The sequence below is a fragment of the Gallus gallus genome, chromosome 25 (genome assembly GCF_016699485.2).
Source record: "Gallus gallus isolate bGalGal1 chromosome 25, bGalGal1.mat.broiler.GRCg7b, whole genome shotgun sequence".
In the NCBI taxonomy this organism is placed as follows: domain Eukaryota; kingdom Metazoa; phylum Chordata; class Aves; order Galliformes; family Phasianidae; genus Gallus; species Gallus gallus.
The window spans coordinates 1,612,451-1,636,158 of record NC_052556.1 but is presented as its reverse complement, the minus strand read 5'-3'; the positions used below and the strand labels follow the sequence as shown (position 1 = coordinate 1,636,158).

Below are 23,708 nucleotides of genomic sequence, written 5' to 3'. Positions count from 1 at the left end.
TAAGAGGTTTAGCATGTTCTGACACATAATAGATGAGTTCTGGGATGTAGGGACCTGTCCTGGGGAGCAGGGCATAACACAGCTTGGCTTGGTTGCTCTAAATGAGGCTTGTTGGCTTGGTGGGATGGGTGAAGGCAACACAGAGGTGCTGACACACACTGTCAGTTTGTTACAGGAGCTATTGCCAGCAGTGAAACATGAGTATTCCCAAGCTGATAAGGATAGCAAGAAAATCAGAATTTGGCACTGCATTCCTGCATTTCAGGAGCTAAGTGAGTTGCTCACATTAACTGAAGAGCTCTATGGTGAGCCTCAGCCCCAGCTGAGCTATCTGAGGTCTTAATCTGCTTTAAAAGCATTTTTGCTTCCAACCAACTGCTCCTTCAGTTACTGCAGAGCCCTTTTCACTAAGTCTGAGTACCAGAGGCTGAGAATCAGACAAGGCAGAATTCTTCTCCCATTTCACACATGGGATGGAGTGATTTGGGAAAGCCTCAAACCTAAGACTTAAACCAGAGCTTGAAAATCTCAATGCAAAGCCCCCCCCCCCCCCCCCAGGATAAAGCCCTCCTTGATGGAATAAAGCCTCATCACAGAGGCATGTGGGTGCCAGAGCTCATTCCTCCGCATGATTTAATACAGAGACCCCAAAGAACAACACTCGTGCTGTGAGGCACAGTCTGTAGCTCCTGCAATTGTCACAGGAGGGTGGAGTATAATTGCCACCGAGGTTTATGTGCTCTCATGATGCTTTGCTCAGTATCTGCTGATTACATCCTCTGCGTGGGTGATGCAAGGGGTGCGATCCTCACATCCGTCCTGACGTGCTGCTGGAGGAAGGATGGTAGGTGCAGCTTTAAGCAGTTTGAACACCTCAGATTCTCTGTTTAATTCTCCCAGCTGTGCTCTTTGCACATTGCAGGGCGGTGGGTGAGGAGGAAGCTTGAGCAAGGACTGGGAGAGCTGCGGACACCTTTTCCTCTGTCTCTACTCAATGACCTCAGCTTCTCCCTCATGGAGTGAATATAGAAAACATCCAATAAATGGCCATGATGCACCACGTAGCTGTGATCTGCAGCACCTTCATGGCATGCAGGAGGGTCAGCGTGGGGTTTACAGGCAACCTCATGCCCAGGGCAGCATGCATGGCCTCTGCAGCAAGGTGACACCCCTGGGAGCACACGTTGCTGGGAGCCATTTGGGCTCGGTGCTCCTCAGCAACAACAAGGTAGTGTCAGGATAATGCCACGTGCTGCTTGGAGTGGCAGCTGCTGCTCCCATGCCATCAGCACCTGGGCCTGAGGACACGGATCCAGCTCTGCTGAGCAGAGGGTGTTCTCCTTCCTGAAGCACTGCTTCCTTTTCCTGCCTGTTTCCTCACTCCCTGTCTGCAGACAAGGTGCAACTTGCCTCTGCTGCTCCATCCTCCGTGCCAACTGAGTGCAGGGACTCAAGGGAGGGATTATTTCTAAGCTGGAAGTGCCTCTTCCTCCACCTCTTGCATTCTGCTTCTATTTTGGGGATCAGAGCTTCCAAACCTTTGCTCTCTTCCCTGTAGTTCTTCCCCCAGGACTATCCACAGAGAAATTGCCCTTTTTGCTTCCTGTTGCACTTAACAACCCAGGATTGTGGCTAAGGCTCTTTCTGTAAACTCATCTCATTTAAACACACAGTGTGCTCTGTGTCACTGCCAAGGAATGTGATGATGATGGAAGGTGATGATGAGGTTGGTATACCCCAACAACAACTTTCCCCAACAATATAGAGTGGCTTTGGCAATCCAACACTCCAGCCATGGCTTCTTCCCTTATTTCACTTTTCTCTGCTTCCTGCTGTTTGCCACATACATGAAAGCCACGGGCACACCCTGTTTTTGATTTCCCCCTTTCCTGCATCCTGGTTCCTCCTTCGTCTGAAGCCCACTGGGAAATTATCAATAGGGAATGGGGTTACAAAATGGGATGGCTTGGGCCTGCCCTGCAGCAGCAGCACCGCTCACACTGCAGCATCTCACAGTGGCTGTGTCAAAGCAATGTCCTTTAGACCAAAGTGTCCCTAACAGCTGCTTTGGTAGTGAGTGTGTTTGGATGCTATTCTGCTGGATACAAAGAGGTGATCTCCCCAAAAGGCCTTTGGCCCCTATATATTGAAGTGCTGTCCTGTGCTTTGTACCTATATCAAACTCAGACAAACCTAGATCATAGGATAAATGCTTTACCGAACAAAAGAAACCTCTTTTTTTTCCTTCCTTCCTTCCTTCCTTCCTTCCTTCCTTCCTTCCTTCCTTCCTTCCTTCCTTCCTTCCTTCCTTCCTTCCTTCCTTCCTTCCTTCCTTCCTTCCTTCCTTCCTTCCTTCCTTCCTTCCTTCCTTCCTTCCTTCCTTCCTTCCTTCCTTCCTTCCTCCCTCCCTCCCCCCCTCCCCTTCCTCCCCTTCCTTCATTTTTCTGAGCATTTCATCTTTTTTTTTCAGCCAAATAACTAAACATCTAGCAATTTTGGGAAAGTACAGCAAAATTCGTACACGGGACTGCATGTCTTGCTTTGGCGTATCAAGACAAGCCTCAACCTAGAGAGGAGTCTACCAAAGGGAGATAGCAACAGATAAAGCAAAAAGGATCACTGAAGATTGAGCAACAGCCCTGCTGCGTTAAGTATGCAGATCTCTTATCACACCCACGGTCTCATCACTGAGCAATTTGGTAATGACAGGAAAGTTGGAGCATGAAGGGAAACGTCAACTGAGGCTCCATGGTGTATAGCAAGGGGAAATGTGAAGCCAGGATCCATGGCACATCCCATCGCTGCCCTTCCCATGCCTGCTGCCTGCAGTGAGATGGAGTGGGGCTCAGGAGGGGCATGGCAATGGACCCCGTGCCAGTCTGCATCATGGGAAGCACCCCCTGGTTTCTGAAAGCTCATTCTTGGTTTTCTTGCACAGAAGGCAGCAGAGCGTGAGCATAAGGCAACCCAAATCCCACAGGAGTGAGCTGCCACCTGCCTCCTTCCATGTGCTTCGTATACTCCCAGTCAAATGAACCCATTGGATGTACTCAAGACACCCCAGGACCACTGCTGCCTTATTGGGTGGGGAAAGACCATTTGGAAAGACCGATTTCCTCTTGTTTATAGATGGGGAAAGAGACACAGATTGGGACCACCAGCCCATACCCACCCCAGAGCCCCATGGCGGGGATGTCACCTGTCACACTGAGCTTCCTGCCTCAGCCATAAGGGAAAAGGTGGTTTGCCAGGGAATTGTGGGAAAATGTGGTTTGCCAGGCAATTATGGGATGTTCTTGCTGGAGGTTACCAACTCATCCGACTCAGCACTGTGGCTCAGAGGTACGTGACATGGTGTTCACGGGAAGTGCTCAGTGCTGCCCATCCTGTTGGTGCTTTGCACAAGAAATATCTTAGAGCCCTTTGTTTTAATGAACCGACTCTGAGGTTATAGCAACGTGAGAAGAGCCTTTGTGCATTTTCAGCTCATTTGCACAGCACAGTCCCCTTGTAGGAGGTAATTCTGGGGTTCCCCTGTAAGCCCAAGCAAACAGTTCTTACCATCATTAATTCAACCTCTCAGGATCTTCTGAAGGAGATCAGCACCCTGTGCAAAGGGAATAAGAATCCTGTGTGTCTACCTTATTTCACTCTCTGCAGCTCTGAGCACTGGGGCAAATACTTTATCGTGCTTTGACCAAACCTTTTGCCACTGAGAGCAGTTTCATGGACCCCATGCACAGCATCCCATAGGGCTGCGTTGGAGGATGCTGGTTGTCACTGAGGCAACGACTGCTCCCCGTGGCACCTCTCTGACAGCGGGCATTGCTCTCATTCTCATTCCGTCCCTTCCAAGAGGCAACGGGAGCATTTCTGAGATACCAGGAGGGAAGGTGTCATTTGTCTCCCAGCAGCACTCCCAATGCGTCAGGGCCAACCTCATTTCGGTGCCCCTCATGGACACGTGGTGATGATGACTGTGCTCAGGACCATCCCCCTGGGAAGGAGCTGCTCCCCACCCGACAAGTCGGGCTGCATTGCTGCCTATTTGTATGATCCACCCAGCTCTTTAGTGGGTCATCTGCCCAGTTTTTTACCTATGACACAAAACGCAGCTTCCTTCCCATGTTATTCAACCGGTTTGCTCCAGCCCATTAAATTACAGTCATCAAAAGGAAAGTCTTAATTGCTCCGTTCATTATCATCAGTGGTCATATCCGACAGTTAGCTTATTTGCCTGGGAACACCCCACAGGCTTCGCAGGGGTTTTTAGATGAGATCAACTCCGGTTGGTCCAATGGGGGTAAGGACAGGAGACAGGAATGTGGCCAACACAGGGGATCCTCCCTGAGGATTTTCTCCACTCAGGGCTCCCCTCTGCCATTAACATCCCCCAGGATGAGGCTGTGATAAGAAAGGCAGACACGACCAATGGTAAAACAGCTCTGTAAGCACTCCCAGAACCTCACGTCAAATACTGGGTCTCCTGGGAGCAGGAAGGGTGAGAGATCTCACAGGGTCTGCCATCCCTACAGCTAAGGGAGATGTGGCATTTGCCCTCTGCAGCTGAAAGCCTTTATTTCTTGCAGTAACCCGGTGGAACAGGTTTCCCACTTCTTTCCTTTTAAAGCTGGCCCCATTTCTCCATCACACCACTTAGTCATGGGCGAGCCATCGCCACGTCCCAGCCTCACAGACCTGCTTTTCTACCTCGCTGCAGCGTTGCATCACTTTATCACTGCCTTCGCAGTCAGGGGGTTGTCAGCAGTGCAGCAAACTTGCAATTTCGACAGCAGGGCGCACCGCTCCGCACCGCTTCGCCTTCCCACGCCCACCTCATTCTTTAACTGCCTCAGACACCTCAGGCAACGTCACGGCTCTCTTCGCGACGGAGAAGGGAAACGGTATCAGCGCTGAAGGTGGAACGACGCCCACCTTTGGTTCGGAGGAGTCGGGCTCTGTGCCCTGCAGAGGTCCCTGGAGAGCAGCAGCTCCAACTGCACCGCAGCTCCCCTCGGAGCGGTCCGCGGTGTGCGGAGCGCGTTTCTCCACCGCGGGGCGGTGCTCCAGGACTGCGAGTGGAGCTCCGCGGTGCTCAGCTGGAAGCAGACGGGCAGGGCTCCGTGGGGCAGCGCTTTGTGGGGCGGTTCTTCGTGGGGCAGAGCTCGCTGCAGTGCCGGAGCCGGTACGGGCTGTTCGCAGTCATAGAATCATAGAATAGTTTGAACTGGAAGGGACCTTAAAAGGTCGTTTGGTCCAACTCTCCTGCAACGAAGAGGAACACTTGCACGTCCATCAGATTGCTCGGAGCCCCGTGCAGCCTGACTTTGAATGTCTCCAAGGACGGGGCGTTCACCACGTTTATAAAAGGATGAATTTAATTATTTTGTTTAATGCTCCCCCATCAAAAAGAGAGGGGAAAATGGGGGTTTTCCTGAATCTGGGGCTTAAACTTGGCGCTTAGTTGGTCTCTGAGGTGAGCATTGTGGATGGTCAGGAGCAGCAAATGGTGAGAAGGTAACAAACTTAATGCCATTAATGGGAAAAGCCCCTTATGCTAAGGGGACCCTGCAGCCTCTCATTTCCTTTGGAGGTATTTCTTGTACTTGCTAACTTAGCTGCTTGTTTCTGTAGACAGAAGTATTCTGAATCAGGCACCTTCAAGGAAATGAGAAACCTTTTCGTAGTGCAATTTTGCTGTGGAGGAAAAGATGGACCACATATATGGGTTTCTGTAGCGGGTAGGAGGGGGGGAACCCCACCTGGAAAGGATTCTCAGCACATTCCCTTCACTTGAAGGTTTGAAATCACTCTCCTCAAAAGTCGTAGGGTCTGCAATCCCCCCAAGTTCCCACTTCTGATAGCAATTAATAATGTAGAATGGCCCAAGGGTGATGCTCTGGAAGTTGTTTGCAGTGAGCTTTTACCAACCCAAACCTGCTACATCACCAACTGTCTGTCAAAGCACTGTGGCACGTGCATGCACATCACAGCAGGACCAATGCAAAGCATGTGGCTTACTCAGCTTCTAAAGTACTCTGATTTTCTACATCGTGGCATTTTGTTTCTTTGCTGTTCAAACATCCTAGGAGCAAAAAAAGGTCCATGAGATTCCCATCCATGGAGGCATTCAAGGCCAGGCTTGATATGGCTCTGGGCAGTCTGGTCTGGTGGTTGGTGACCCTGAACATAGCAGGGGGTTGGAACTGATGATCATTGCGGTCCTTTTCAACCCAGGCCATTCTGTGGTTCTATGAAGAACTGCAGACAGAAAAATATGGATCTCTGAGCAAAGCCTCACATTAGAGACTCAGCAGTGCCCATTTCAGTACCACCTGGTAGGCCCAATAAACCACTAAATCCAACCCCCTGTGACTATTTGGAGCTGGATTGCCCTCAGCTGCTTGTGCCTCATTGCCCAGTGATGAGGGCACCCACCAAATAGAACCACCCTTCTGGCATCTCCTCTTTTCTCCACTTGGAGGGTGGATCTGCAGAGGAAGGAGTGAAGCCAAGAGACAGCTGTGCTTTGCAGCCCCATCGTGAGACCACTATGGGTATGCTACACAGTTCTTGCTTAGGGCTGGGAAATAGGTTTGGATGGCTTTAAACTATGTTGTGCACTGTTATGAAGGGCTTTGCTGCTAATATGTCCAGCTGGAGCAGCTTTACAGCCTCTATTTACTGCCATTTGCTAGATAATATTTTCTCTACCAATTACTTCTGTGGCATACCGAAGTGTTTTAAAGCCTCGAGCTGCAGCACCTTCTCAAAATGCAACTTAGCTAATTGCAAATGAGCAGCTCATGGCTTTGTTTCGCGGGAGCTGTAAGGGCTGGTGGTGCCCACAGGAGGGCACACTGCACTGCAGCAGCTGGGAATGCATCGGGGCTGCTCCTGCCATGCAAGCAAACCATGCAGCTGCTGCGCCTTGTTAGCTGATGGAGCCCGAAGATTACGTGGAAGCGTCTGAAAAATGGTAATAAATGTTGAATGCCACACTTGGAACCACGTTAAATGAAAGGCTTTGGGCAGTGGGTGCTGGCTGGTTTGGTTCAGGTGCTGGCAGAGGTGAGAGCTGGGCTGGGGTCAGGGATTGTGGCTGTGGGGTGTGCAGGGAGCTGCCTGTCTGGATTTGTCCCTCTGTCCCTCCTCATCCAATGGACAGTTTGGGTCAGGGCTCTGTGACCCAATGCCCACGGGTGTTCCTGGGCTGGGACTGCCAGGTATGTTGGGCTTAACCAGCGTGATGGGTCTGTCTGCCTCTGTAGATTGTTCATTTATAGGTGTTCATTCCTGAATGGCAGAGACACTTTATTGCCTTCCTAATTTCTCACACCTTTGGCTTTTAATAAGGAATAATTAAAAACAAAGCCAAACATGGTAGTTGCCACCTAGCTTATTGAAAGAGCAGAAAACTCTATTTAAATACAAGCTGAATGTGCTTCCAGTGCAGTGCTGTTCTCCAGAAGTGGTGGGGCTCAGAGCTGGGAAGCATCCGAATTTCCATGTAAGTGGTGGAGAGAACGTGATGAGCAGCAAGCTCATAAATGAGGAATCTCCCCCATATGAGTGTTGTGCTGTAACCCCCTAAAGCCTGGCTGTAGTGGGGGTGAAAAGCCATGTAGGAGATGCTCTGTGCCATGATAGGGGGATGCAGAAGGGCTCCTCTGTTCTGTGCTTGATGTGCTGCTTTTGTGACAAGGAGAGAGCTCTCCCCTCTTTGGGTACCATTTCTGCACTTTGCCCTCCTTTGAATGCACCACATTAGAGAGATGCCCTTGGGCTGCTTGGTGGGGAGTGCAGCTTTGTTCTTATTGCTCTCCTGGTTGGCAGATTTGGAGAAGGCAAAAGTCATCCTCAGCTCTGCTGACTCTGGGGAAGTCGTGCTGCTTCAGAGCTGCTCTCTCTGAGCTCTCAGCTCCAAGACAGTCACCCTGCTTTTATTTCTTCAAGCCTTTTCCTCTTCAGAGATGCATCCTTGCTGTGTTTTGTGCTGAGCTTTTGGCTGCTGTGCTGTGATGGAGTGTGCGTCTGTGTTCCCCGAGCATTCCCCAAATGATGGAACGTGAACTTCTGGAGTTCATTTCCAAATGCAGAAGTAATGGTTGGGGGCCAAATCTAATTGGGATTATTGGCATACAGGGTCACATCACCTCAACTTGCAAATAGCTTTATTTCATGCTACATCAAGCAGCGTGGCCCAGGGTTCAGAGCAGAGCTCTGACATGTGGCTCTTGGACTCAATCTCAGCATTTGCTGCTGGTTTAATTGATTCACTGTTAGTCATCACACAGCTGAGTTGGCTTTCATTGTGAGCTGCTCTGAGATGTACTGTGGGATCCCAGTGTTACCAGCACAGGTGAAAGTGGTGCTCATCCCCCCAGCACTGCAGTACAGCTGGGGAATTTCTGCTCAGATGCAGCTGTTGGGGGGGTAAAAATAGAGTGGGCAGTTTGATGCAGTAGAGACTTTATTATGTATTGCATATATACAATAGAGAATAAGGCAAGAACTTCCATTCCTTGAGGTGTTACATTGGAGATGGATATTTAAGCAGGCAGTGCTTTGGGAGAGAGTTGCTTCATGCAGTGGATCCCCTTGGCTTGAAAGCAGAATCCTGTTTTTCATCAGCTGATGAGTTGCGTTTTTGCTTGTTGCATACATAGCAAAGCACAGCACTAATATGCAGTTTCTCTTTTACAACACCTCCTGTGGAGCAGAGTTGAAAGCAGGAAGAAATGTGCATTTAGCAATGCTAGCATGGAAAGACCTGGTTGGTATTGGCATTGGGCTATAGCTGATGCTGCTCTGAGGATGCACTGCCATTCGTGTGAGTGATGATGCCTGGAGTGAAGCTCACGTATCCTTTACACCATCAACTGCAGGAAAGTAGAGATGTTGTTGGGGATGGCAGGAGGCTGTAGATACGAAGCTGTGAGAGTATAACATGGAGGGGGGTGGTTGTGAGGGTCTGGGGCTATCCACAAGCCAGTGGCTGCAGCAAGGGATGAGCTGCACCTCTGGAAGCTGTGCTGAGCTCGGATGTGGGTCTGCATCTTGCTCTTCATCCATCTTGCTCTTCAGCACCCAGTGGTGGGGTGGGAACCTCTGGAGCTTAGCTCTGCCCACAACGGTAGTGGTAGCTATCAGACCACTGGTATGAGCAAGGGTACGAGCTGTGCTGACCCACGTGGACCGGAGCACACACCTGAGGGCGTTCTGTAACACCCACCTGCCTGCAGTGTGGCATGCACAGGTGCTGCCCATGGGGCTGGGAGAACATCATGGTGCACCCATCAGCGGACCGGTGGCTGCAGGAGGAAGAGTGGCCCTCCACCACGTGCTTCTCCACGCAGCTGGATGTGCAAGGCATGGGGCACTTGGGGATGCTCTGCACTATCCTCCTGGTAGTGCACTGCTTGGCATCCCTGGAAGCACACGATGCACATGGCACCGACTTCACCACGCCAGGGCTGTGGCACTGTGTGAATGCTGGTGTGATGTGCTTCGCTCCACTTGGGATGAAGCACTGCTGCTTGTATTGGTACCAGTAGGACATCGTCTTGGGCTGGAGATGAATCTAAAAAGCACAGCAGGAGATAAAGGTAGATTAATTCCCTGCAGATCTCTGCTTTTGTCTGATGAGTTCTTTTATGCTGTCTGAACTTGCTGCTCCGATTCTCAGCCCTCATTCTGTAGCATAAACTGCACAGGCTGGCATTTAAATCATGTTATTTAATGGCATCAGATCAAGTATGCAGTAATTACTGCTGGAAGGGCAGTCTAGGGCTCAGCTGTCAATGACCTGCATATTTCTGCTACTGAAGCAACAGCATAGCTAGGGTTGGTGGTGAGGTTCTCATCTCATGTAGTGAAGGCTATTTGCTTTCCAGTTGTTTCAAATGAAGCCGGAATGGCTTTCTGCTAGCGTTAGGTAAAGCCAAAGTATTTGCTTTACCGATTTGAATTGCAGATTGGAAGGTCATCTCCTTGGTAGGCAGGGTGATGTGGTAGGAGCTCTTTTTAGGTTCCTGTTCATTAAGGGAAAAAGCAACTTTTGAGACCTGACTTGAGCTGCCCATGTCCCTGTGATGACTAAAAAGTCAAATATAACTCCATCTCAGGACACAGCTGTGTGGTTGCTCTCCCAGCTCTGCTAGCTCCTGCTCTTTCTCTCCTAAGTTTGCTTAGTAGGAGCTGGAGACCAAAGGGCTGCAGGAATCATGGAGCTCTGCTCATAGCTGTGGAGCACCCAGTGCTGCCCTGCTCAGTTCCTGGAGGCAGAGGCACTGCCCAACGCGGGCCATCGGCGCTGCCTCTGTCACACCTGGAAGGGATGAGGTGTCCAAACACGGGGAGGGGGGAGGAAAGTGCTGAGACCTCAGTTTTCCTAATTAAAACTCAAAATCTGACTGCAAATCAGCATTGCTCAGCGCTAGCAAATGACACTCGGGCCTCTGTGTGTTGCAAGGTAGTGGCAGCTGTGTTTGCAGCCAGACTGCCCTAAGAACTGCCCTAAGAACAAAGCTCTGAGGGTCAGGTCCCACCGGTGCAATTTGTTTGCAGAAGGATCAGCAGAGCTGGGAGGCTGCAGGAAGCTGGGTCAGCATCTTCCTGCTGCAATCTGAGAGCAGATACTCCCTGAGTTTGTAAAACAAACCAAATAACAAAGCCTCTGCACTACTGTAGAAATCACCTAAACCAGATTGGTCACTATGGTAGAGTTCAGTTGCCCACAGAGTTGCTCAAATCACTGAAATCAGTGCTCTCTAATACAGCAGGAAGGTAGAATTCAGGATTTTCAAGGCAGGTTAAAGATACCAACGTTGCCAGATCACCACATCCCAAACAGAGGTTCTGTAAATCTCAAGCTTGGCTTCAACTGCCTCTATCTATGCCTACAAATAGGAAAGAGCTAAAGCTTTTCAGAGGAAGCAGCCAACTTATTTCCTATCAGAGTATTTGTGCAGATTCAGGTGCAAGCTGAAAACATCAGCAAGAGGACGTTTAGCCAATTAGAAATAGAAGCAGGCAAAAAACTTACCGAGCTCAGAGAGGAGAGTAAGAACTGGATTGGAGGTGTGGAGCTGTGTGTTTTTATATGGTCTCTGAGGCTGCCTGGAAAACCTGAGCCATTGTGGATCAAATCCTAATATGGGGGGAAATTTGTTCAAGAGAGGCTTTCATTGGTTGTCATTATTTTACTCGCTGGGGATTATTAGTGCAGTGTGATCCCCAAACAGCATGAAATGTACCTCACACCCTGCTGGGTTCTTTCAATTCTGAATCTTTATGGGATGAGCAGGGCTGGGAGAGATGCTCCCGATGCCTGGAGCTCATTGTGTGTCTGATGCGATGCCTTTCAAAGGTTATGGGTCCCTCCCTGACTTTATGAGGCTTCGTGTCTCGTGCTTTTACAGCTGAAAATGGGGCCAGGGGATGGAATGGGCATTGCCCTGTGCTGCCCCAATGCACATCCTTCAAATTGCTGCCCATGATTGCTGTGATGCAGACCAGCTTGGAGAACTTTACTCTTGTACAGTTTTAATGGGCAGTTGTGAGGAGTTGTGAGAGGTTTGCTGATGAAGATATTGTTTCAGAGCCTCTGTCAGTGCTATTCTGTTCTATGTGTGGGTAAATGTAGGCTTGCATGGGTGTGGTACCTGGGAAGGGCTTTACCAATAGAGCAAAGCAGAGCTATGGCGTATGGGCTCTGATACAGGTCGTGGCATGAGTCGTGATGGCAGTTCTACCAAAATCCACTCTTTTTGCCATTTCTTCTGCTTTTTCCAGCTCAGAGCATCTCCTCAGGAAACTGCTGTCTGATTTTATAACTTTTTATAAGGGCAGGTAACGACAGGATGAGGGGAAATGATTTTAAACTGGAAGAGGGGAGATTTAGGCTAGATATCAGGAAGAAATTCTTTACTGTGGGGATGGTGATACTCTGGAATGGGTTGCCCAGCGAGGCTGTGGATGCCCCCTCCCTGGAAGCATTGAAGGCCAGGCTGGATGGGGCTGTGAGCAACCTAGTCTATTGGGAGGTATCCCTGCCTATAGCAGGGGGTTGGTTCTAAACGATCTTAAAGGTCCCTTCCAACCCAAATCATTCTATGGTTCTATGATATTAATGGTTTATCTTCATGACGCTATGGAACTTGTAAATATAACACACAACTGCTGACTGAAGAATCCCACTGTTTCAGCTAAATGCTGAACAACTCCATGCTCTATGAGCACCCAAATACCTGGAGGTATTGATGGCTCATCTGCTCTCTGTTTATTTCTTGACACAAGGACGACCATTTCCATATTTACATCTAAACCTTTGCTTCTTAAGGTGCTGAAATGTAATTCCCAAACCTTTTCAAGCTGCTAAATTGAGTCGATGCACGTGCTGTTGTCCTGCTTTATTTGCTTCTGGCTGCTTTAGGCGGTGACACTTGGCTGATGTTCAGCAGTTGACGCATCACTTCTTTCTTTGTCCACTGGTGGTGCTTGAGCTGTAATGCGCTTGTTAAACAACCATATGACAACATCAGCTGTGTAAAACATTAATGAGCTTTTATGATGTGCTTGAGAATGCTTTCAGAAGGCGCCTGGGCACCTAATGCTGGTGTTAGCCTTTGTGTGCTGCACGTGGGCCCTGCAGTGATGTTGAGCATAGGCAGAGTGGATGTATCTTTCCTTTTCTTCAACACGATGTTATAATACGTTTTAAAAAGAAAACAGCTCTTCTGTCTTCCATTGGTTAACTTGAAAGTGATAATTAGATTTTTGAATTCCACCCTTTTTAAGGACTTAGGTTGGGGTTACATTGCTCTCTGATTTCAGCTGAGATAAAGGGGTATGTTGCAATTTGCATCGTTATCTTCTATTATAGGAAAGGCAGAGCTAATTCCCCAAAGGAATGACAAATGTCTCAGGGTCATAATGATCAAGGATAGCATGAAGATAAATCTCAGTTTGCAGTTAAAGGAATGTGAAAATCTTGACAGAGATTTCTACCCCCCAGTAACACATAAGGCAGTGAGGTCTGGTATTGTCCTTCCAAACCATTTTTCTACCGGTCTGATATGAGGTTCCCTCTGAGATCTGTTGGAAGGCAGAAACTGTTCTGCAGTTTTGCTGTGTCTTTTCCTTGATAACTGCTGCTGTTTAGAGAGGAGAGGCTTTGAGATGTCCCATAACAGGGCAGCCCCAACAAGTCCTCTCTACTGCCACAAGAGCAGCAAAGCATAAATCAGAATGGACAAGCTGGACGTGGTGAGCATCTGTATGGCACAGACCATTGCATCTGTTGCTGACTCTGCTGCTGAGTGTTGATGAACCTCAGCTTCCATGTGTGTGTTTAATGCTGATGATAACCCCATGCCAGCAGTTACGATTCATCAGCAAAAGGAACTCGATGTTCTGGATGTGTAATGCGTTATTACAATGGATTTAGGCATCCTTTTATTGAACAAATGACTTGCTGGCAAAAATGACCTGTCAAAGTCTTACATGAGCCATACTCTATCTATTGCCTTTTTGTCATGTCCTTAATCAGATCATGATTTATAGCTTCACAGCAGAGGACACTTAATTTCATATAAGATATAGTCTTATTTTTTTCTTCCTTTTTTAATTTTTTTGTCTGGTCAAAGCTTGCATTTTTAAAGACATGCATGCCTTGTGTCTAATTGGAAGAGCTGTGCTCACTTATTTGGGTATATTGCTCCAGAATTCAGCCTGTAGAAGCCTACAGAATGCCCAGGCTTTGAGCAGGCTTTGCATTAGCCTGATTTCATCACCAAATTGTGAACCCTGCTTCCCCATGCCAAGAATGCAGCGTATCCCTCACTTTTGCAACTCTTCCTGAGCTGAGTCAAAGACCTCTTCTTCCAAGCAAACATTTGGCTGTTGGCTGCTGAGTCCTCTCACGGAGGAGGCATTGCATATGAACAAAATGGTCCTTTAGTTTTTTCTCTGACATGCAGAGTGTCCCCTCAATGTCAACTTCTGAAATAGGAGGTGGAAGGACAAGCTAATAATTACAAAGGGCGATTTATTAAAAACAATTGACATTCATTAACAACGTTAAGTCTTGAAAGAAACGTGTTTAGTAATTGATTGGGATGCTATGCATGCGGGTGACTCAGGTGCTTTGGGCAGTCTAAAAGCGAGTATAAAAGCACTCACCATCAGGCTGTGTCTGACCATTTCTCTTATTTCTGTTGCGCAGTAGGTAAGCTTGATTTGAATTCTTCTTTCTAAAGAAACCTTTTTTGTTTTCTTGTTTTTTAAGTCAGGGTGAATCCAATGTTTCTCTAGTATCAAACTCAAGTTTTCTTGATGTAAATACATCATTTTGTGGCTGTTTGGCTCTTGGCTTTGGTAGAAGTGCTGTCTGGATGATGAACTCCTATTACTTCTTCATGAAGTCTCATTTCCAGATCTGATATTTGATGTAAGCCTCATAGGTGATATTTTCCAAGAACCCAGCTATAGAAAATCCTGCCTTTCCCTCTAACCTATTGGTAGCTCTCTATTCTAACACTTGATCATGGAGCTTGTAAGAATTTTTCCTTCTTCCTATATTGTTCCCTTGCACCTCAGATCATCCATCTCCCAAATGACGCACTCCTTAAGCCCGTGCACTGATGGCAGCCCCTCACTGTGTGGGGTGGCCGTGCCACAGCCTGTGGCCAACAGCTGCAATGAGCCCTGTGTGGTGCAGTGCCCTGACTCGACGGTGGTCATCTACCCTCCTCCAGTGGTTGTCACCATCCCCGGACCAATCCTCAGCACCTTCCCGCAACAGAGCACCGTGGGGTCCGTGGGAGCCCCTGAAGTTGCAAGTGGCCTCAGCAGTGCCCCGGCTCCTGGGGGCCTGCAGGTCTCCGGGGGTGCCCGGTGGGCTCGGGGGTACCCGGTTGGGAGCTGCCAACCATGCTGAACCCGGTGAGGAGCTGCTGGAAGAGGAACATCCAGGAGATTCTGAGCAGAATGTAGACCTGTAGCTAAAGCTCCAGCGTTTGGAAGGACCAAAGAACCTTTGAGGCTGTCAGTGAAGTGCATCTGCAGATGTTCCAATCTTCTGAAGAATAAGAATCCATTCACATCCTCCTCATATTATCTTTGCTTTCTTTTGCTTCCTAATGCTTTCCCATCTTTCTAAGTGCTCTGTTCTCAGTGCAGTGGACTGGGTTTGTAATTCAGTAGGATGCCTGTAGGTATCATGGTGACAGTGTGTAGGGATCAGGACACGATCCCATTTTAGCTTGCTTTGTCAGTGCTTTCTGTGGATAATGAGGTGTAAGAAAGGGTCTTGTAGTCAACCAGCCCATGCTCTGTGCTTTACGTCTGTCTCTGCAATAGGAAACAACATCAGCTATTATGTGAATCACCTTGCATTAAATCACAGGTTGCACGCAATTTGTAATCTGCACCATATAATTCTGCCTCTGTATGATCTGCTTCTTTCTCATTAAACATGACCTTGCAATATGTTCCTGGGCTCTGCGTGCGTGTGTGTTCTTCTGCTCCTGGTTTGTCTCTGTCCTGCAGCACTGAGCTGATCCTATCACTCTGCTTTGGGATAGTGATAGCCTGGAGAGATCTGGCAGTGGTTGTGTGCACCTCCCTGCTGTTGTTGTCCCTTAGTAAAACTATTGCCCACTGCTTTGCTTCTATGCCTGGTTATGTGAAGCTGCTGAATCAAGGCTGGCTTTTATTTTCAGTGTGCTTTCATTGCCAGGTATCATCAGGCTTAACCTTCCTCCAGCAGTGCTAAGAGCATTGGTGCAGAAGTGCGTGGAGGTTGGTGTTCCTAGGAAGAAACTAATGCCAAAAGTTTAGTTTCAGACTCTGCTGCTTTGCTATAGAAGTCCGGAATTCTGGTTGGGTCCATTTATGGTATTTCAGTTTTCCTCAGGAATGTATAGATAATAATAAAGCATCATAATGCTAGAATGTTGGATTGCTGGGGAGTGGTTGCTCTTTGGAGACATATCCTTGTGTAAGGAAAATAGAGCAGGTGGGCACCGTAATAGTGTGTAATTGATGGCTGGATGAGATGGTTCAGCCAGCTTCAACCACATAAATCCTTCCCTACAAAAGAAATCCCCTAAACCTCAACAGCCAGATGAAGGGACCTTTATTACTTTGCTCGTGGCATATTTGGAAATAAAACTTGGTAATAAACTGGAGTGTAAACAATAAACTTTCTGTGTAATAGGTTGAGACTTGCAGTAACCACAAAGCACTGATTTGTCAGTAAAAGGGAGAAGTTTTGCTGGTGGTTTTTCCATGGAACTATTTGCAGTGTATCTTTTATTCCTTTAGATATTAAGTACCTGAAGAGGACGTTGATGTGGTTTGTAAGGTAGTAGAAGCATCGTTCACATTCCTTAGCTTGATTATTTGCATTATGGGATTGGAGTATTCATCAAAACACAGTGAGAATTGAAATGATTCTCACTTCTGATAAAGCAGCGTTCCTATACCACTTTCCCTTCCTGTCTGTGATGTTATACTCTAAGAAATCTTCCAGATGAATTCACACAAGGACCCAATGTCTCATCTGGGATAGGTTTGCCCTTTAAAAGCACTTCTTGCTCTGGCTATGTATCTTTGCACTGGAGGCACTGTCCTGCAGTGTGCCCTATGTGGGATGCTCATAAGGTGCATTTAAATTGGTAGTTTACTACAAGCATGCAGTAAGTACATCCTGCTGCAGTCTGCCATTCGCAAGTTTAGGGGAAATTATAGGAGTTAGTTTTCTGTTAACTAAATTAGCCAGCCATCCCGTGTGGTGCTCTCAGGTAGGCAGAGTTCCTCTAATCATCCCACTGCTCTTAAGCCTTAGGGAAAAAGGCCCTATAAAATGGGGGAAGTTCTCTTTACCCAGTATTGTGAACGGGTGTATGAGAAACCACTGGAGACTTTAGGATTAATCCAGGGGAGGTGAGAATCAGTGCTATTGGCTGATGCACAGAGGGGTTAAGAGATGGTTTGAGCTGCAGTTCTACGGTTTGGGACTACTATGATCACCCTGATGTCCTTCATAGGTACAGAGCTGCCTGGTAATTAAAGGCACCGAAGGGAGATGAGCTGAAGTTATTGTGGTGGGAGCCTCAAACCTTTCTCAAGGTTTTCACTGGGGAACCCAGCCCTTGATGCTGCTGACTGCAGCTGGCAGCAGGATTATAGAGGGTGTCACAACAGTTTTTGCCTGTTTCAAAGGGTTGTGCTGATTTGCTGCCTGTGTCCTGTTAGGAGGCGAGGGTGGAGCAGGGTGCTGTCCTTAGCATCTCATCAGGGCATTCTTATCTGACTCCATCTTGCTAAAAGTAGGGCAAAAAGTAGTGAGGTCTGAGCCTGGCCCATCTCCTGCCTGAGACTGCTCCTTTTCAGATGAAGAATTGGATCTGTGGGCCTTGTCCTCTGCTGTACTTCAGTCCAAGGTCAAATGCTTTGCACAAAAGCACCAAGGATATGAAGAGATGTGCTTAACAGAAGGAAGAGCATCTACAGCACAAGGGAGTCTTTTGCCAGCAATCATCGTTTCTATGCCTATGGAAACAGCTTCAGCACTCTGTTCCATCAGTCAGTCTCTGACCTCAGCTCTGTCAGCTGAGAAAATGCTCATGTGCGTGGGTACCATGAGAGAAGGGGTACGTAGGGTATCTCTCAGAAATCAGCCCAGAGGTGTCCCCTCAAAGTCACTTCTACAGCTACCTTTTTGACTCCTGGTGATGTCTTTGATGTGTAAGTGGGCTTGCATGGGCTCTGTGCAGCTGCGTCTAGGCTGTGCTTGTTGAACCACCTCATTTCGTGCCAGATTATAATCTTTACTATTTTAAATCTAAATCAAGGCTGCTCAGTGTTCCAGGGGGATATAGTACAGGCAGACAGGAACTGCTTGAACATCTTGGCTGCTCAGTTTGCAAAGCAGAGAACTTCTCCATAGGTCATAACTTGGTTGCCTTTGGTCTTTTCTCTTGGGTGTCTTTCTCTAACCCTAAGAAGCATTGCTATCTTTCCTTGGCAGACCACCCAAATTTAAGTTCCACTCAATAATATTTTATTTGGAAGTTATTTTTCAAGCACAGAACACAGCTTGACCCAGGAGTGCATGTGTGATAGTACAGACAGACGACTGGGGTGATTTTCTGGAGAAGTATTGAGTAAATTCAGGGTCGTGGGTTAATAAAAAATGGTAGAACTTCTTCCTAACTTGGGAAGCAAGCTGGGGCTGGAGTATTTCAGATGGAGATGTGACAATGCTCCCTGATACCTGGAGTCTAAACCTCCATCTTAGTGTATGTTCTGTCAGTGGCACTGCTGCTGGTCCCTTTCTGGAGGTGTGCCAGCAAAGACAAAAGGAGAAGACAAGCTGATGTTACTATGCAGAATCATTTTAATGAATAAAGAGTGAGAAGTTACAGAAAGAATAAGTTTGCAGCTTTACAAAAGGGTCTTCAGCAAGTAGAGTGGGTCTGATACCAGATGATGATCTCTCTTCATGGAATTCATCAGTCCAGGCATGTTTCTTGCTCAGAGTTCTTCATAAATTCTGATCACTACCATATGAGGCACAGCATAGATATGTAATGTTCTCTATGTGTTGTCTTTGGAGAAGTTCATAGTTGAGCAAAGTGGACTTCTTCATGGCAGTTAAAGTCTGATTCTCATTGACACGGGACCATATATATCACTATAGCAACACAAAGTGGCTATTATTTAATTTAGAAGGAAATTTTCTAACCCATCTAGTGGAGTAAAGCAGGACTTTCAGCAGGTTGTAGGGGTGCCTCAATACTTGCTGCAGTTTAAATTGCCCTCTAGAGCGATAGCAGAAGAGATAGAAATATTAAAGGGTTACATATAAGGTAGTGTTAATGCAGCCTGGCACCCACACATCTCACTGAACACAGCCAGAGGTATGGGTACCCAGCGTTTCTCAGCACCATGGTCTTAGCAAAGGATCTGCCTCATTTCTTGACTTCCGTGTCTGCTGGTTTAGCATGGATAGCAGCTTCAATACCAGTATCTGTGGCCAAACTGAGAAAAGTAGGGGTGGCGGTGCCCAAAACCAAAGAAGTCCCCATGCCCATAATAGCCTCCATGAGAGCTCAAGCTCCTGTTCCCATACAGGCTCCCAAAGCTTCTGTTGTAGCCATAAGGGCTCCAGTGTTGGTTGTAGTCATGGTGGTGGTCTCGGTGGAGGCCATATAGGTGCTTGAATCGGTGGTCATTCAGGCCCCAGAGACCATGCAGGTCTTCCTGGCAGAAGGGTGAGTAGTGCTCGTCATTGTAGAATTCCCTGTGGAAAGTCATTGCTGGTTGTTGGAGGGAAACCTGAAACACACAGCAGGGAACAGAGTGAATTCATGTCCTCACCAGAAGGCTTTTCACCTCTTAGCCACCTCATTTGTCTGTTTAGCCTTCTGAATCCCCCAAAACTTTTTTCATATAGAATCATAGAATGGCTTGGGTTGGAAGGGGCCCCCAAGGATCATCCATAGAATCACCAGGGTTGGAAAAGGCCCACAGGATCACCCAGTCCAACCATCCACCTATCACCAGTAGTTCTCATTAAACCATGTCCCTCAACACAACATCCAAACGTTCCTTGAACACCTCCAGGGTTGGTGATTCCACCACCTCCCTGGGCAGCCCATTCCAGTGCCTGACCACCCTTTCAGAGAAGTAGTATTTCCTAACGTCTGGCCTGAACCTCCCCTGGTGCAGCTTGAAGCCATTCCAACCCCCCTGCCACAGGCAGGACCACCAACATCCAGATCTGCTACTAGCCCAGGTTGGCCAGTGCTCCATCCAACCTGGTCTTGAGCATCTCCAAGGATGGGGCATCCACAGCCTCTCTGGACAAAACATAGTGCCTGGCAGTACTTAGAAAACACTCTATTCACCATCTAAAACTGACACGCACATATTATTTTTACAGCATGCATACAGATTTATACACACAAAGACATATCAAGAAGAGTAGAGTATAGGCAGTGTGGACTTACCCGGTTCACCGAGGAGAGGAACTCGAGAGAAGCGAATGAAGCTCCGGAGCTCGAGGTCTGTATATATACCCTCTCGAGCTCCAGTGTTCGCTACACGATGGCCCTTGTTGCGTGCAGTGTTCCTCCAACTGATGTAATCAGACTCAGTGATTTTCATAGTTTTCAAATTCAATGTGATGACACACCTGTAATACCTCCAGAATTTCTTTCATCTTAAAACAGGAAGAAATAGGCTCAGCACATTTTTAGTAAAATGGCATGGAATTCTTTGTAGTTGGATGGATGGTATGTTTAGGCCATTACTGGTTGCACAATGTGCGTGTAGGTGCACCATTCACTTGGGATTTTCAATTATGGTACAATGTGGAGGGGAGAAAAGGAGGCTTTTTCTGTTGCGTTGAGATATTGTGTTCTGTAGATACTCTGTTGGTTTTGTTCCTCATTCCATAGCTCTGATTTTCAAGAAACTTCTCCATTTCTGCTCTAAGAATATTCCCATATATTTCTTCCTATTTTGGAAAAGGATTTTTAGCTTTTGGCTTGTATAGAACATACAGTGCATCACATTATTAGGACACAGAAACAAGAGAGCTTCTATGTTGTAATTGACCATTTTATTAAATCTGGTGGTGTCTTTTGGTGACAAAACATTAATATTAAAATACTGCAACACTTTGCAAATTGAAAACATTAATGAGTGTTTATGAAGTGCTCTGGTATTCAAAATTCTGAGGATGCCTCAACATTCTGCTTGCTCATTATTATCCTTACTTTATATTCAAATTAACGGAGGAAGTTAGGTGAAGGTCATGCAAGGAGTTCTGCAGCAAACTCCAGTAATCTTCACCATGTTTGATACGTGAGGTTGATTCTTTGCTAAGAAAATATTAAAATGCTGTCTTGGAAAACAGCATTTAGCAAATCTCCCCAAATCCTTATCATTTATTATTTTCCAGTCCTCGTTTGTTCTTGTTCATTTCATTCTGCAGAGCTCATGATCCTCCAATGAATTAAGGTGTAAATGGTGCAGTCGTCTCATTTTTGTTGAAGACGTTATTTCTGCTCAGGCAGCAGCATGACTTTTGTTCACGATCAACATTTTGGAGGAATGCAATTAGGATTTATTTGTTGGCTGTGCTGGTTCTGTTTGCTGCAGTTGCTCAGTAGTGTAACAGAAAATTCCATAGGAAGACTCTGCCACACTACATCAGACTTTCTGATGATCCAAATGTAGGAAGATTTTACATTGTAGTGCATTTTACTCTCTCTCTAATGGCTTTGGGAGTTTACAAATGCCTCTATATTACATTTAAATAAACTCAAGTTTTGACAGCGAAGAAAATAAAATAGTATCAGGAATGTAGTTGACCTAGAACACTGTAAGATGAAAGAAACCTGTAATATGTGTGACATAAGTAAGGCTAAGAACACACTAATAATCCCAAACAATGAAGAAAATTATATTAATTGAAGATATGATGAGTACAGGCAAATTTATTTTCCAACCAATAAGGCTACAAACCTTTTGAATATGCAAGGCATCTTAGATAAGCCGCCAGGGCAAAGAAACAGTATAAAAAGGGCTCTGAGCTCCACGCTCTCCATCAGCTCTCTCACCTTCCTCCTCCTGGTGAACTCGGTAAGCCTTCATGAGAATTAGAAATATTGGCTTAACAATTTGTTAGGATTATTGCAACTTCCTGAATTTTAAGGTTTTGCTGTCTTGTTTCCGTGCTTACAGCTTTGCGGAGTGGGCATGTTCAATGCTTTGGAGCTGCTTTAGATGTTCTGATGTGTGCTAATGACTTTGTAGCTTCTTGGGTGGGCTGTTAGCATTTGCAGATCCCAGTCTGAAGTCAGTGTGGACTGAAGCTGTGGATCCAGCAGCTGTGGTGTGCCATTATGGCCAACACCAGATGCTTTAAGCTTTACTTAACCTTAAAGATCTTTCCTTTTAACTCACCTGAAAACTGTCTTGACAAATTCAGGAATGCAGGGCCTTACTAAAAGCTGATATCCTAAAAGAAATTTAGGATTGATAACTCCTCACCATATTCACTAAGAATAATCCTGAAGCAGCAGCAGGGAAGCTTTGAGTTGTAACAGGTCTGTTCCACAGTTGGTAAGAAAGAAAGGAAATGAAATGGTTTAAAATGTTTGGTTAATTGGGAAAAAATCTGATGATGGTAGATGGATAAAGTTGAGAGAAGGGAAATGGGAGAAGGGGTGTAACAAAGAAATTGCATTTGTTCTTGGCCCCATGGGACCACTGAAGAGGGCTTTGGGCTCTGAGTTGTGACTGTGAAGCATTTCTCACTTTGGCTCTTCTTTGTGCTGCTGTGTTCCAGGTTTGCCCCCAGTGCAGAAAGATGACTTTCCTCCATGACGACTGCTATTTTCCCCACAGTTACAGGGGCCTCCACTACAGCAGCCCCTTCAACTACAGGGGCTTTGGTGGCCTCTACGACTTTTGGGACCGCTATGGCCATGATGGTCTGTATGGTCACTGGGGCTTCTGTGGCTCTAGGGATCACTATGGCTTTGGAGGTCTGAATAGTGGCCATAGGTGGCTGTACGGGGACTGGTATGGCTACCCAAGCTGGTATGGCAGCCGCCACGGTCACCACTTCGGTTCACGATACGGTCAACGCTACGGCTACTGGGGTTGGTAAACCCAGCAGGAACGGCACTGACCTGTGAGGATCAACCCCAGTCTGGACTGACGGCGAATCTCAGCAGCATCTTCCTAATGCACAGAGCCCAGTGACAGCAGCTTCCCTCTGCGGAGGCATTGAGGCTCTGCTCTGCTGCCCAAGTGCTCAAAATGACTGACCTTTTCCTGCTCTGTTTCCTCTCTTCCCTCCCAAACTCTCCTCTTCATCCACTGCTGGAGCAAAAGCTTGCTTCTCCTCAACACCCATTCTGTGCAAACTCCAGAAATGCTGCTGGAGTGTCTGGCTTTTGTGTTTGTTGCAGTGATGTACAAAACATATTCTGAATGAATGGTACAGGCACAGTGTACCATGCCTTGGGGAATGTAGTCTTTCTGTTCTGGAATATATCTGCCTTTCATATTAAAATCTACGCTTCATCAGTACTGTATTTGTGTGTTTTGGGTATTTTTTTGTTTTAAATTTTTCACTTCCATTTCAAGAACACCACGGATGGAATGTCTGAAAGGTATCCTTACCTTTGTGCACTCCTGGGTTCTGTCACAGAGCCTTATCCTCCTGACACTGGGAAACACAACTATTTGCAGCTGCAACAAGCTCCAGCTGTACCTCTGCATTTTTCAGCAGCACCAGGCTCTTGCTTTGTGCTCTTCAAACCAGTGGTTCATGTAAAACGCTTAGGTGCTCCTGCTGGGCTAATGGGATGTGATTAGGACAGGACTCCTCAGCAGCTGTGACCTATGACACCAGGACCACTGGAGCCACATCCACACTTCCTTTTCCCATGGAAGTTGGACCTGGTGGTCTTTTTAAGGCTCCTTTCAACCTGTCCCACTCTGTGATTTTGAGAAGGTCATGCAGGTAATTGCAAATGCCTGTACTTAACGGATAATCCTGATTTAATTTTGGAAGAAGCTCATGTTTTACCTATTAGGGGTTCATCAATAGAGAGGTAGGAGGCAAATGCTTGGGTAGAAGAACTGTATGCCCAATGTCTCCAAAGGAAGGGAAGGCA

At 47.0% G+C, this 23,708-nt stretch overlaps 4 protein-coding genes across 8 annotated transcripts; 2 read left to right on the top strand and 2 right to left on the bottom strand.

Moving 5' to 3' along the window:
* Nucleotides 1–806: 806 nt before the first annotated feature.
* On the top strand, nt 807–23,123 carry LOC107055128 (keratin-associated protein 21-1-like). Of its 4 annotated transcripts, XM_046903891.1 has the most exons (3): nt 807–844; nt 2,471–3,342; nt 22,370–23,123. In XM_046903891.1, the coding sequence occupies exons 2-3, from the start codon at nt 3,286–3,288 to the stop codon at nt 22,691–22,693; spliced, it is 381 nt and encodes a 126-aa protein (XP_046759847.1). In that variant the 5' UTR covers nt 807–844; nt 2,471–3,285; the 3' UTR covers nt 22,694–23,123. The 4 variants fall into 4 exon arrangements, with proteins under 4 accessions (XP_046759847.1, XP_015154025.2, XP_024999156.1 ...); XM_015298539.3 differs by lacking the exons at nt 807–844; nt 2,471–3,342 and adding an exon at nt 6,536–6,557; XM_025143388.2 differs by lacking the exons at nt 807–844; nt 2,471–3,342 and adding an exon at nt 6,817–6,979.
* On the top strand, nt 7,048–15,494 carry EDBETA (epidermal differentiation protein beta). 2 transcript variants are annotated; one of them, XM_046903894.1, is made up of 2 exons: nt 7,048–7,071; nt 14,602–15,494. In XM_046903894.1, the coding sequence occupies exon 2, from the start codon at nt 14,618–14,620 to the stop codon at nt 14,939–14,941; it is 324 nt and encodes a 107-aa protein (XP_046759850.1). In that variant the 5' UTR covers nt 7,048–7,071; nt 14,602–14,617; the 3' UTR covers nt 14,942–15,494. The 2 variants fall into 2 exon arrangements, with proteins under 2 accessions (XP_046759850.1, NP_001338369.1); NM_001351440.2 differs by lacking the exon at nt 7,048–7,071 and adding an exon at nt 14,200–14,230 and having other exon boundaries at nt 14,602–14,954.
* Nucleotides 9,077–11,085, bottom strand: EDYM1 (epidermal differentiation protein containing Y motif 1). Its single transcript, NM_001351439.2, has 2 exons — nt 11,048–11,085; nt 9,077–9,583 (listed from the first exon to the last, which is right to left on the bottom strand). The coding sequence occupies exon 2, from the start codon at nt 9,560–9,562 to the stop codon at nt 9,119–9,121; it is 444 nt and encodes a 147-aa protein (NP_001338368.2). The 5' UTR covers nt 9,563–9,583; nt 11,048–11,085; the 3' UTR covers nt 9,077–9,118.
* Nucleotides 18,931–20,036, bottom strand: KCTD12A (potassium channel tetramerization domain containing 12A). Its single transcript, NM_001351441.1, has 2 exons — nt 20,022–20,036; nt 18,931–19,347 (listed from the first exon to the last, which is right to left on the bottom strand). Exon 2 carries the CDS (start codon nt 19,324–19,326, stop codon nt 19,027–19,029), a length of 300 nt encoding a protein of 99 aa, NP_001338370.1. The 5' UTR covers nt 19,327–19,347; nt 20,022–20,036; the 3' UTR covers nt 18,931–19,026.
* Nucleotides 23,124–23,708: the final 585 nt, after the last annotated feature.

Excerpts from the sequence above, each read along its gene's own strand:
- LOC107055128 (XM_046903891.1), top strand. The coding sequence starts at position 3,286 with ATGGGATGTTCTTGCTGGAGGTTACCAACTCATCCGACTCAGCACTGT. Across the intron at positions 3,343-22,369 it reads CTCAGCACTGTGGCTCAGAG|GTTTGCCCCCAGTGCAGAAA; the intron begins GTACGTGACATG and ends GCTGTGTTCCAG.
- EDYM1 (NM_001351439.2), bottom strand. The coding sequence starts at position 9,562 with ATGTCCTACTGGTACCAATACAAGCAGCAGTGCTTCATCCCAAGTGGA.
- EDBETA (XM_046903894.1), top strand. The coding sequence starts at position 14,618 with ATGACGCACTCCTTAAGCCCGTGCACTGATGGCAGCCCCTCACTGTGT.
- KCTD12A (NM_001351441.1), bottom strand. The coding sequence starts at position 19,326 with ATGACTTTCCACAGGGAATTCTACAATGACGAGCACTACTCACCCTTC.